Source organism: Malus domestica, chromosome 15, assembly GCF_042453785.1.
Source record: "Malus domestica chromosome 15, GDT2T_hap1".
In the NCBI taxonomy this organism is placed as follows: Eukaryota; Viridiplantae; Streptophyta; class Magnoliopsida; order Rosales; family Rosaceae; genus Malus; species Malus domestica.
This window is the reverse complement of record NC_091675.1, coordinates 46,761,777-46,775,551: the sequence shown is the minus strand read 5'-3', so window position 1 is coordinate 46,775,551 and position 13,775 is coordinate 46,761,777. Positions and strand designations below refer to the sequence as shown.

General features: G+C 40.4%; 1 protein-coding gene across 1 annotated transcript; it reads right to left on the bottom strand.

Moving 5' to 3' along the window:
- Positions 1–3,143: 3,143 nt before the first annotated feature.
- LOC114821793 (disease resistance protein RPS4-like) lies at positions 3,144–11,614 on the bottom strand. Its single transcript, XM_070814865.1, has 5 exons — positions 10,676–11,614; positions 9,940–10,559; positions 5,148–5,311; positions 4,184–4,332; positions 3,144–3,585 (listed from the first exon to the last, which is right to left on the bottom strand). The coding sequence occupies exons 1-2, from the start codon at positions 11,378–11,380 to the stop codon at positions 9,957–9,959; spliced, it is 1,308 nt and encodes a 435-aa protein (XP_070670966.1). The 5' UTR covers positions 11,381–11,614; the 3' UTR covers positions 3,144–3,585; positions 4,184–4,332; positions 5,148–5,311; positions 9,940–9,956.
- Positions 11,615–13,775: the final 2,161 nt, after the last annotated feature.

Sequence of the window (13,775 nt, the reverse complement as noted above, 5' to 3'; positions counted from 1 at the left end):
AACATATGTTGCCCCACTGCTGTTACGCTCAAGTTGGTTTTGCTCTATAGGGGGTTGAAAACTTCATATGCAAACTCTGTTGAAGATTAGAAAATATGAAAATAACATAAGAAATGTAATAATAATAAGGGATAATTTGAAATAGGTCTAATTTTTTAACCTATTTTTGAAACAGGTCCAATTGGAGATTAATATAAACAACTAGAGATAAAGTTAGAAAAACTGACAAACTTGGAGATTGAGGCTTGCATAAATGTAATGTCCTAAAGATAGAATTTCGCCCATACTCGTGTGCTTGTAGTTCAGTAGGTGTCCATCTCTCAAGATTCAAAAATCCATAATCCGAAGTCAAAGCACTTCAATCTTCAAACTCTGACGAACTTTATATATTCCGTACTTTCAAGACATGACTTGGAATTTGACACACGAACCATGAGAGAAACAAAGTGAGAAAACCTTATTTCTCAAGAGTAAAAATTAACTCTAATTTTCTATATTTAATGATAATGGTTTCATGAGTTTAAATAGAACCCAAGTACTTCTTGTTAGGAGATGTAACTTTTCATCTATAAGTATACATTATTTAACAAGGGAATGCACCTAAATAACATAACATTTCTAAGAAATATGGTTAACACTATTTTTTCATTCAATTATTAAAATTATATATTACAATATTTTATACTATAATATATAATTTCCAACAAACTCATGCAGACTGTTCCGGTTTTTTTTCCTTGATTGCTCTTTATGACAATAAGCAAAAAGCGCAACAAATCCAACAAAGCCATGAGTATATACTCAGAACGAGAACAAGAAAGAACAAAACGACGATACTCACCAAGGAAAATGATGCTGGTCTTTCTTTCCAACCATAAATGAAATGACTGATGTTGGACAAAGAACTGAGGATGTTTCTCTTCATTTTCGCCAAAACAGATTACGAGAAGCAGATGGGGAATCTGCTGGACATCCTCTCGCAATATTTTCCAATGGTCCTTGGGCCTTGAATAAGTTGTGAACCATTGAGCCTGATGAGTACGGTGCCTATGATTACTGAGAAAGTATTTTCCTGTCCACATTTGGTACTCTTATGCTGACATTGACACATCTCCAGCAACAACATTATTTTGGCTAGATGGAGATCTTTCGACACCAGTGCTTGATATGGATTTCAAACTGCACAGGCCCATATATCTTGTCATTTCTATGTCAGCATTTCTCAACGGTTTTATATTCAACAAGCTTTCAACTTCAACTAAATGCTCATAACCCCAAAAAAGTGATTCCAATGATCTGAATAAGTTTGGTAAATTTCTTAATCTTTTCAATGAAGTACAATATTTTGCTTCTAACCTCTTCAACCTTGGTGGGAGCTCTGGAAGAATTTCGAGGTTCGTGCAATTATCTAACAAAAGAGTCTCAAGCATAATAAGACTCTTCATTTTTTGTGGTAGGCACAAAATTGGATTACCAATTAGATTCAAATGCTTCAACGAAGATAGTGTACACAGATTATTGGGAACCTGACATGTTGCAGTAAGACAAACTTAAGCTTCCCAAAAAAGGGCGTACACTTGCCAGAGAGAAACTCGTTGATTGATGAGTCTTTCCTGGCCATGCCCACATCCACCAACACCTGATTGGTGTCCATGGAGAAAATTTTCCACGTGACGGGTACATTTGCTGACCTGGTGTTCCACCTATTAACATCTGACATCTAGGTTGACATCATCTTTTATAATGACAAATAATATTTATTTTAAGAATAGAATTTAAATTAATTAAATGAAGAACACAGATTCCTCTCTTTTCCATTCTATTACGCCCCACCCGCATCCATTCCACCCTTTTCCATAATCTGTTCATGTTTTTTTTTCTTTCTCAGATAAAACTTGTGAATTTGATTGTTTTTGTTGGGGTTTGATTTGGATTTTTGACTAAGTGGTGGTGAATTTTGATGGGTTTTGATCAAAAACCCAAAATTGCATCAACCCATCACCGAAAATGGCCACCACCCCATCCCCATCACTGAAAATGCCATAAACCCAGTTAGGAGTCTTGGGGCTACCAAGCCTGCCATCATCTCCTGAAAGCGTCCTCGTCGACATCGGAGAAGTTCTCGAAATCGTCGTAATTGTCCGAATCTGAATGGTGCGGGGCGGCGGCGCTGTGGTCGGTGGGGTCCTCGAGGAAGCTGAAATCTTCTTCGTCGTCGTCAATCGGAAGTGAGTCGCCTTGGTGGGATCGGCCGCTGGGAGGGTGACTTTACACCTTCTACAAGTTTTTTCTTTTTCTTTTTTTTTTTTATTAAACAAAACTAATCTATGCAGCTGTAGTAGGATATGTGGCATCATGTAATTGGAGGGGAACTCCAACTCAACAGTTGTACCGGTCATTTGGAAAAATTTCTCGTGTCGATGATATAATTGATAACAGTCTAAGTTTATTCATATCCCTAGATGTAGAGTGTAAATGAATAACCGTGGCACTGTCATGAAGAACAAGCTTTGAGCAACCAGTAAGAATAAATTCCTCAAGAGACCTCAACATGTTCATTCTTTTTGGAAGCTTCATAAGACTTTTGCAGTCTTTTAGATTCAAGAAAATAAGTTTCCCCAAGTTTCCAATGGATTCATCAACATCAATCAAATTAATGCAATCCTTTAGGGAGTCCGGACAAGTCAGATGTTGTCCTAAGGCCATGCGAATGACTAAGATTTAGAATTTTCAATCTTCTAAGAAACTGTGTCAAAGAGAAGTCATTAGTTGCTATGAATACACAGTTTAATTTCACTGAAATTTATTTTTGATTGTGTGTATTTTGAGAGAGAGAGAGAGAGATTAGAACATACCCTGGTTCCCTTCCAAGACTGAACCGTTAATCTCAGTCACTCACATGGCCTTATGACAACCCCCAACTTGTCAGAAGTCCCAAACCATTAGCAATTGATTCTCAAAGATTGCTTCAATTTGGTCGAGGTTCATGACTCCAAGTAACTTTCAATGGGATTGGCTTGCCCGAAGGCATGTCGCTTGAAAAGCTTCAGTGTTTCATATTCACTCAGTTCTTTAATCTCAAATACTGGATAAATATCATGAGCCTTTTATGTCTAGTTGTTACGGTAACTTTACTTCCCGGGTGAAAACACTATCGCATTCCAAGAATTGCATTGAATTGGTCCAAATGGTTCACATCATCAAGAACTATAAGAACTCTATTGCAACCTACAGCATGCTTAATCTTGATCAGTCCTTCATGTTTGCTTATTTTCTTTACTTTCACCCTTTGGATATCGGAAAGAAGATTTATTTGCAAGCCAATATCTGCAAGAAAGCTGTCGTTTCCTTAAAATTTTGCAAGGTTCGTCTTATTAGCAGCTTTGGCAATGGTGGTTTTGCCAATTCCACCCATCCCATAGATAACCGCTGCACCAGCATCACCCGAATCATCTTTTAACCATCTGTTGATTCCGTGCACACAATTATCGATTCCAACAGCATAGGGAGCAACATTTACTGCCACGCGATCCAGCTTACTTCCAACCTCTTGAACAATATCTTGGATAAACTGCCACTCATACCCTACAACATATGGTCATTAGACATCAAATCATATGAAGACTATGTAATTTTTATCTAAAGAAAAGAGTAATTGATGATTGACATGAGTAATGCAGGTAGATTATATATAAGACATTGAAAAATTGACTTGAAAATTTGAATCTTCTAAAAAATATTGCTGCACAGGTACATGAAAGATAGTATAAAGTTATAAACCCAAAATCCGTCAACTCCATATGGCTTTACTATCATCAACCTAATAAACAAGTTTTTTTTTTTTTTTTTTTGTCAACAAACGATATTATCTACCCTAAAAGAAAGAGGGGTGGCCTTAGTCTCCAATAAGCTAACAATAATGTGCCTAATAAACAAGTTATAAAAGGTCATATATAGATAAAAAAAGGTCGTACCCAGTGCACAAGGCTCCCGCTTTACGCAGGGTCTGGGAGAGGTGAATGTCGGCTAGCCTTACCCCATTTATGGAGAGGCTGCTCCCAAGTCTCAAACCTGAGACCTACCGCTCATAGGCGAAGGCACTTGCCATCGCACCAAGTGCGACCTCTAAAAGGTCATATATAGATAATACTTTCAAATTAAAGAAAATGTTTTACGAAATTACCGATCTTCTAGAACCATCCCTCCCAGATTTGCAACATCAGTAAGCGCTCTTCTCCACTTCTCCACCTTGTCCATCTCGTCCTTGAAGCCTAGGTTGCACGGACACTCCCAAACCTCAAAGTGTCAGACACTCTGACATGCTGACACGCCCTGCACACGGTTTGAACACGGTAAACAGTTTCGACACTGTCAAGACTGCCAATGCTTTTTTGTGAATATAAAAGACAAAGTTAGACAGCACACTGATGGCTAGGGAATAAATGGACCCAGACTGACACATAGTTAACGCGCAGAGGTCCCTCGCACCAGCTGTAAGTCGTGCAAAAATTAAGAAAAGCATTCCTTTGCTGGGACTCAAACCTGAGCTGCTCCCAACATTTTAAAAGTTCATGGGCATGCTAAATTTCGCCTTTTTCCAAGTTAAACAGCTTTCTGGTTCACATGTATATCTCAAATGAGTGATCTAGACCACCAAACATACTACAGACACCAAATTGTATTACGTTAAGTGGGATTAAAAGTTAGGATTATTGTCTGAAAGAGTAGTACTGAGTACTACATGCATCAACTACACGAGTTCGTAGAGCTTTCCCCTCCTTTTGTTTAATATATTCATTCAATTAACAAATCAAAGCAATAAACAAAGAGCAACAAATCCAACAAACCCATGAGTTTATATTGAGAAAGATATAACAAGAAATGTTGGAATTCATGCAAGTCATATCTTTTGTTAAAATGCATGCATGAAATAAACATGTTGGATGACTAGTGAAGTTAGGCTAGTCAACCTTCTTTGTGTAAATTAGGCAAGTTAGGCAAGTTAGGAAATTAGGCAAGTTAGGCAAGTTAGGCAAGTTAGGCTTATGTTCTCTTTCTTTTCCTATATAATGTTTCATCTTGTAATTGTTTTGATATGAAATACACATCAAAAATTCAACAAGAAAGAACAAAAAGACGACACTCACCAGGATAATTGATGCTGATCTTTCCTTCCAACCATGAACGAATGATGTTGGAAAAAGTACTAAGGAGGTTTCTCTTCATTTTCTCCAAAATAGGTGAGTAGATGTAGATGGGGAATCTGCTGGACATGCTCTAAGTTTCAAAATATTTTCAATGGTCTTTGGGCCTTGAATCATACAAGCTTCAACATACAAGCTTCAACAAAAGAAAATTCAAAGAACTTAGCGAAGAAGGATTTGGTGTATTTAACACAATACGTTGAAATGAAGGAAAGCTTATTTATTGATATCCCCGATAAGCTACAAATATGTACATATACATGAGTCAAAATAAACACACAAGAGGGAGCCTTCACAAAGGTTGCTTAGGAGAAGTCTCAGCAGTCGGTAGAGCCCCAGAAAGAGAAGGCATCAGAGGGGGATCATTTGGAGCCTCAGTACTGGACAGAACCCTAGAAGGAGGAGGCATCAGAGGTTGATCATTTGGAGCTTCATTACGTGGTACAGCCCCAGAAGACGAAGGCAATAAATGCCTTTGGAACAAACCCACAAATCTCTGATGATCAAGTAAAACCTGACCATCAGTTTCCTTCATCTGATCAAGCTTCCTCTTCATGTTTGTAGCATAGTCATGTGCGAGCCGGTGCAACTGTTTATTCTCATGCTTGAGCCCTCTAATCTCCTGTTTGAGACTCATCACTTCAGCCGCCAATGATTCAACTTGGCGGGTTCGAGCAAATAGGCGTTGGGCCATATTAGACACAGAACCTGCACACTGAACACTGAGAGCCAACGAATCCTTAACAGCTAACTCATCAGACCGTTTGGAAAGTAGTCTGTTATCTTTGGGAGTGAGAAGGTTCCTGGCCACCACCGCAGCGGTCATATCATTCTTCATCACGGAATCCCCAACGGTAAGAGGACCAGTTGGGGAGACGAAGGATGGGCGCCATATGTTGTCTGGAGAAGGCGGGGCTGCCTCTTCAACAAGGTTTAAGTCAAAACGACGGTCGGAGGGGCCAGACATTTTCAAAGGTGTTGAAGAGAGAAGAGGTCGGACAAATCAAGATCTTAGAAGTGCAAGAATGAAGCTTCTACTGGTGGAGATTCAAGTGTGCTTTGGAACTTAATGCCAGCCCCTATAAAAATCTGCACTCGACGGAGCTTCAGAAATCGAAGAGGCGTTTGCTTTCTCAAAAGTTGGGCTGCTTAGAGATCACGAGGGTTGATCTCAGAAATCGAAGAGGCGTTTGATTTCTCAAAAGTTGGGCTGCTTAAAGACCACGAAGGCCGATCTCAGAAATCGAAGAGGCGCTCGCTTTCTCAAAAGCTGGGCTCCCCAGAGACCACGAGGGCCGATCTCAGAAATCGAAGAGGCATCTACTTTTCCAGCCTTGTCAGCACCTGTCACACGCACACTCAGCTTTGCGGAAATTATGGGCATTCTGTCAAAGACTTCTGGGGAAGTAGAAAACACATGAATCTTACTGTTCAATCACCCACTTCCCACACGCAACAATAGCTCATGGGTACCACATATAACTTTGCCAAAGTTCTCTGCCAAAGTTGAGCACGTGAAGCTTGCAGCTCCCACTACATCGCTTTGACCAACAAAGGTAAAAGAATAGCAAAGAAACAACACTAACAAAGTTTAGACCCATAAATTTTTGAAGGTCTAGCTACCATATTATTACCCACAAGGGTAAAGGAACAGTACCACTGCTGGATAATTGGAAAGTCCCTGTGTGTCAACCTCTGTGCTTCGTGGCAAGGTAGACTAGCAAACATGCCCAACCTTTACTCACATTCGAGAAAACACTCCCAATAAGATTGCTTGCTCCAAAATCGAAGAGGCACCGTCCTCCGAATCTAAAGAGCCAGACTCCCAACATGATTACTTTCTTAAAAATCGAAGAGAGGGTAAAGGAACAGTACCATTGCTGGATAATTGGAAAGTCCCTGTGTGTCAACCTCTGTGCTTCGTGGCAAGGTAGACTAGCAAACATGCCCAACCTTTACTCACATTCGAGAAAACACCCCCAACAAGATTGCTTGCTCCAAAATCGAAGAGGCACCGCCTTCCGAATCTCGAGAGCCACTCTCCCAACATGATTACTTTCTCAAAAATCGAAGAGACTGCTCCCCGAATCTCGAGAGCCAGACCCCCAGCATGATTGCTTTCTCAAAAATCGATGAGGCATCGTTCTCCGAATCAATCGAAGAGGCGTTCGCTTTCTCAAAAGCTGGGCTGCTCAGAGACCACGAGGGCCGATCTCAGAAATCGAAGAGGCACCTACTTTTCTAGCCTTGTCAGCACCTGTCACACGCACACTCAGCTTTGCAGAAATTATGGGCATTCTGTCGAAGACTTCTGGTGAAGTAGAAAGCACATGAATCTTACTGTTCAATCACCCACTTCCCACACACAACAATAACTCATGGGTACCACAGATAACTTTGCCAAAGTTCTCTGCCAAAGTTGAGCACGTGAAGCTTGCAGCTCCCACTACATCGCTCTGACCAAGAAAGGTAAAAGAATAGCAAAGAAACAGCACTAACAAAGTTTAGACACATAAATTTTGAAGGTCTAGCTACCATATTATTACCCACAAGGGTAAAGGAACAGTACCACTGCTGGATAATTGGAAAGTCCCTGTGTGTCAACCTCTGTGCTTCGTGGCAAGGTAGACTAGCAAACATGCCCAACCTTTACTCACATTCGAGAAAACACTCCCAACAAGATTGCTTGCTCCAAAATCGAAGAGGCACCGTCCTCCGAATCTCGAGAGCCAGACTCCCAACATAACTACTTTCTCAAAATCGAAGATAGGGTAAAGGAACAGTACCATTGCTGGATAATTGGAAAGTCCCTGTGTGTCAACCTTTGTGCTTCGTGGCAAGGTAGACTAGCAAACATGTCCAACCTTTACTCACATTCGAGACAACACTCCCAACAAGATTGCTTGCTCCAAAATCGAAGAGGCACCGCCCTCCGAATCTCGAGAGCCAGACTCCCAACATGATTACTTCCTCAAAAATCTAAGAGACACTGCTCTCCGAATCTCGAGAGTCAGACCCCCATCATGATTGCTTTCTCAAAACTCGAAGAGGCATCGTTCTCCGAATCTCGAGAGCCAGATACCACAGACCACTTTTTCAAAGTGCTCTGACAGAGTTAAAACATGTGAAACTAGCAGCTCCCACTACCGTGCTATGACCAAGCAGGGTAAAGGAATAGCATTACTACTTGTTGTTAGGGAGACTCCTATATATGTCGACCTCCATCCCCAACGGACAGGCAGACCTGCAAAAATGCTCAACCCTTCATCATATCTGAGAGGGCACTCCCAACGAAGCCTTTCGAAATATTCAGCTTTCTTTCCCCCCGATAATACCTCTGCAAACAAGCTATACTAGAGCAAGAATATCTCATATCATCAGGGTTAAAAGCAAGAGTATCCCATATCATGCTTTTTCCCTGTTTTTTCTTTTGGCCTTGTTTTTACCTGCAAGACAAGGAGAAAGAGAGCAATCAGTCAGCACTTGGAATCAAGCTTCCAGCCAGGAACTGACTGCCTGGAACCCCTTACCTGATTACTTACCTGGCATTGCTCTCGAGTACTCATCTTCAACATCTTATGTTTCCAGGGAAGATTCCGCATCTGCTTGAGGAACAGATAGGGCATCTCCACCAGCTCGGCGACTTGGGGGACTCCTACTACATGGTTTGTATCGCGCTTGACCAAGCCTGAAACTACAAGTAAGCTTCAAGTGAAATTGATACATTACCTTGTGCATCTCCACCAGTTAAAGATACCACCCCTGGATGGAGGAAGAGTACTTCCAGAGAAGATGCCACATCTACCTATGAGACAGATAAGGCAAGTCAAGACGACACCACACTCCGATACTTAGAAGTTTCGTGATTACGAGATCTTTCTCCCACAATATTTCCTAATGTCATTTGTACTAAATCATTCACTTGTACTCACTAAAGGAGAGCTTGAACCTATGTACTTGTGTAAACCTTTCACAATTAATGAGAACTCTTCTATTCCGTGGACGTAGCCAATCTGGGTGAACCACGTACATCTTGTATTTGCTTTCCTATCTCTATCCATTTATATACTTATCCACACTAATGACCGGAGCAATCTAGCGAAGATCACAAAAAGCGATCGTTTTCGCTACCTAGGATTTATCTTGCAAGAGAACGGAGAATTAGATGGAGATCTCAACCATAGAATACGAGCTGGATGGAAAGAGTGCATCCGGCGTGTTGTGTGACCGTCGTAGGCCATTGAAGCTCAAGGGAAAATTTTATAGGACGACAATAAGGCCAGCGATGTTGTATGGCACAGAATGTTGGGTGGTGAAGCATCAACACGTACACAAAATGGGTGTAGCGGAGATGAGGATGCTTCGTGGGATTTGTGGGCACACGAGAAATGATAAGATTGGGAATGAGGATATCCGAGGTAAAGTAGGAGTAGCCGAAATTGTAGGAAAGATGAGAGAAAATCGGCTCCGGTGATTTGGACATGTGCAAAGAAGGCCGACTGACGCTCCGGTTCGAAGATGTGACTACGGGACAGAGGTTCAGGGCCGAAGGGGTAGAGGAAGACCTAGGAAAACTTTGGAAGAGACTCTAAGAAAAGACTTTTAGTACTTGGATCTAACGGAGGACATGACACAAAACCGAGCGCAATGGCGTTCTAGGATTCATATAGCCGACCCCACTTGGTGGGAAAAGGCTTTGTTGTTGTTGTTGTTGTTGTTGTTGTTGTCTTTGGGCCTTGAATAAGTATGAAGCTAATGCTTTGGCTCAAACGAAAATTCAATATGTGCTGGATTCTTCTGTCTCTTTCGGAATTGAGTTTGATGAGTACGGCGCCTATGATTACTGAGAAAGTATGATCCTGTCCACGTTTGGTACTCTGATGCTGACATTGACACATCTCCAGCAACAACATTATTCTGGCTAGAAGGAGGTCTTTCCTGCTCGTACACAAGCTGGATTCCGAACTCCTTTATCCAAAAATCATGCATCTCCACCGAAACACGTATTTGGTCCCCATACTCCAATTCATTGTTCCCAATTTGAAAATGGCTTAGCCATAACATATCTTCCTTCTCAGTTGGAAAACCTACTGTGACTGAGGAATAGGTCCACATAAGACCCTTGGTCTGATTACTGACTTTAATTAAATGCTGAGCACTAACAAGATAGTCATCAATTGCCAAGCCCGGTTCTATTGCATATAAAACACATACATTCAAGGCTTGGATTTTGAGATTAGGATGTGAAGATGCAATAGCCGACAGCGCTGATCCATATATTGTTGTGAAGCCAAATCCATCTGGAATCTTGCTTCCAGGAAGGAAAATGCTATATACGCCACATTCATAGACTCCCTGCTTCATCAAGATTGCACAATTCAAATTTAATTATTCAAACAGTTAGACCCAACTAGTTCATAGATATAATAATTAGAACAACTATACATGAGAGAGGAGACAGAGAGAAAGACCTGGACAGGAACCTTCCTAGTTGTACTGGTCAAGTAGTTGATCATTTCAACATCAGTGCTTGTTATGGATTTCAAATTGAACGGGCCCATATATCTTCTCATTTCTATGTCAGTGCTTCTCGACGGTTTTATATTCAACAAGCTTTCAACTTCAACTAATTGCTCGCAACCCCAAAACAGTGATTCTAATGATCCGAACAATGGTAAATTTGTTAATCTTTTCAATGATGTACAATATTTTGCTTCCAACCTCTTCAACCTTGGGGGCAGCTCTGGAAGTATTTCAAGGTTTATGGATTTATCTAACAAAAGAGTCTCGAGCATAATAAGACTCTTCATGTTTGGTGGTAGGCACAAAATTGAGTTACCAATTAGATTCAAATATTTCAAGGAAGATAGTGTACATAAATCATTGGGAACCTCCGACACGTTGCAGTAAGACAGACTTAAGCTTCCCAAACAATGTGGTAAACTTGCTAGTGAGAAACTGGTTGATTGAAGAGTCTTTCTTGGCCATGCCCACATCCACCAAGACCTGATTGGTGTCCATGATATAGTTGACAACAGTCTAAGTTTATTCATGTCCCTTGATGTAGTGTGTATATAAATAACCATGGCACTATCATGAAGCACAAGCTTTGAGCAACCAGTAAGAATAAGTTCCCCAAGAGACCTCATCATGTTCATTCTTTTTGGAAGCTTCATAAGACTTTTGCAGTCTTTTAGATTCAAGAAAACAAGTTTCCCCAAGTTTCCAATGGATTCATCAACATCAACCAAATTAATGCAATCCTTAAGAATTAGTTTCTCAAGGTTAGGGAGTCCGGACAAGTCAGATGTTGTCCAAAGGCCATGTGAATGACTGAGATTAAGAATTTTCAATCTTGTAAGAAACTGTATCAAAGAGAAGTCATTAGTTGCTATGAATACAGAGTCTAATTTCACTAAAATTTATTTTTATTTGTGTGTATTGAGCAATGTTTTAAAAAACTCGCCTCGAGGCGCGCCTAGGGCGCCCTTGAGGCTGGGCGCCATGGCTAACGCCTCAGTTTTGTTGGAGTGGGCGAAAGGCTTCGCCGGAGCCGCCTAGGCACGCCTCAGTGAGTTTTTTTTTTTTTTTTTTTTGTCTTGTCTTTACTCCCAAACCCAAATTTTGGGTAGGATTTTAACTGCCTCATACCTCTTCCTTGCACTTTTGTCTCTATGCCTTTTTTCTGATTTTTATTTTTTATATAATGGATGTGTGTTGTTTGCGTGCATTGTTATATATGTGCTCATTGTGCTTTTCATCCTCTATTTTATGCATATATAATATAATATATGTATATATATGTGTGTATATATATATATTTATAATATATGTGTGTGCTCAGGGTGATTATTGATTAATAATTTTCTTATTTTTAATATAATATATGTGTACGCTCAGTGTATATATTAAAAAATTTAGGTCCCGTGAGGCTTTGCCTCACGCCTAGGCCGGGCTTCCCCTCGGACGCCTCGCCCACGCCTCACGCTTTTAATACACTGGGAGTGAGAGAGAGAGAGAGAGATAGAGAGAGAAAGATAGAGAGAGAGCGAGAGTGAGAGAGATTAGAACATACCCTGTTCCTTTCCAAACACGTTGCAGACTGCTCTTCCGTAAGTCAAGAGCAACTAGATTTTCCAAACAAAAATTGGCTGGTATTGATTTTAAAGACAATCCTCTCCAAGACAACCATATTAATTTTTTTGGAAAATCTTCATAGCTTCCACTTGTGGATGCAAATTTCTTCCTCCTCGATTTTGGACGATTTTGCACCTACAAAATAATTAACACCTTAGGTTAAGGCCAAGAGCCTCACGCGCCCACGATGAATGGGGGGGGGGCTTTGGCCGAAGAACCTCCGATGCCAAAGTTAGAATTTAGAGAGAAAGAGTGTTTAGAGAATTTTGGGATTTTTGCCAAAGTGTTGGACTTGATTTTTTGGTGAGAATAGGTGCCTATTTATAGAGTTAAGAGGTGGCTAGGGTTTTTAGGTTTAATTTAGGTTTAATTAGCCAATTTATTATGATTAATTGGCTAATTTAAACATAAAGGAATGTTTTGATGGTTATGGGTTTAATTGGCTAGCTAATTAGTGTAATTAAAAAGGGAAAATAGTGGAAAAGGTAGAGAATATGATAGGCTCTTTTTGGATGGGAATGGCCGGCCCTTGGTGTGATTTTGGGGTGATTTGGTGATGTAATTAGCCTTTAATATATTGATTATATTAATTGGTTGAGGATGTTATGGAATGTTTGAAATAAATGGCTAATTGAATAAGGAAACAATGAGGTAAAAACATATATGAAATAGGTTTTGAATTGTTACCCATTTTGGGTACTTCTGACTTGGTTGATGGATGATTCTCCACTGCTCGCGTGTAGGAGACCCGGTATGCCTCGAGGGTATTTTTGTCCTTTTTGTCCAAAAAACCCACGTGTCGCTTTGTGAATATTTTTGGCTCCACACCACTCAACTTTACATTATCAAGCAGAAGTAGTTCAAGATGGAGCATCTCTGTGAATGCCTTTGTTTTGAAACCTACCTCATTTACCGGAGATGAATCTGATGGGAGAAAGTGGAGCATGAGGCCCTTGATAGTTCTCGTACCCTGCTAACAAATAATAACATTGGATAAGTTACCATGTAGAACACCATTGCAAATATATACACATAAAATTCATGTTTCTTACCGTCACTACAAAAAAACTTGCTAAATACGACGCTAAAAACTCGTCGTGTTAAGTCATGAAAGCGTCGTTTATGCGTTTTAACGACGCTCATGCGACACTTGTGATTGCGTCGCAACAAACCCATGTCGCAAAAGTTTTCACAACTTATTGCGACACATTTCAAGCGCCGCGAAGTTCTTTTACGACAGCTTTGCGACACAATAGTTAGCGTCGCAACGGCTTTGATGGTGGAATTAAACAAAATATTTGGGACATGTTTGACACGTCGTAAATGCTTTTATCCCTACAATTTTTTTGTTATAAATACAAAATGGTTGGAAATGATATTTGTTCAATGAAAGATTAGGTTGCAATTTATAATCTTATTCACAATCATCCCAAG

Coding starts and splice junctions, on each gene's coding strand:
- LOC114821793 (XM_070814865.1), bottom strand. CDS start 11,380: ATGAAGCTTCCAAAAAGAATGAACATGATGAGGTCTCTTGGGGAACTT. Junction 10,560..10,675: donor CTAGGAAGGTTCCTGTCCAG/GTCTTTCTCTCT, acceptor TTGATGAAGCAG/GGAGTCTATGAATGTGGCGT.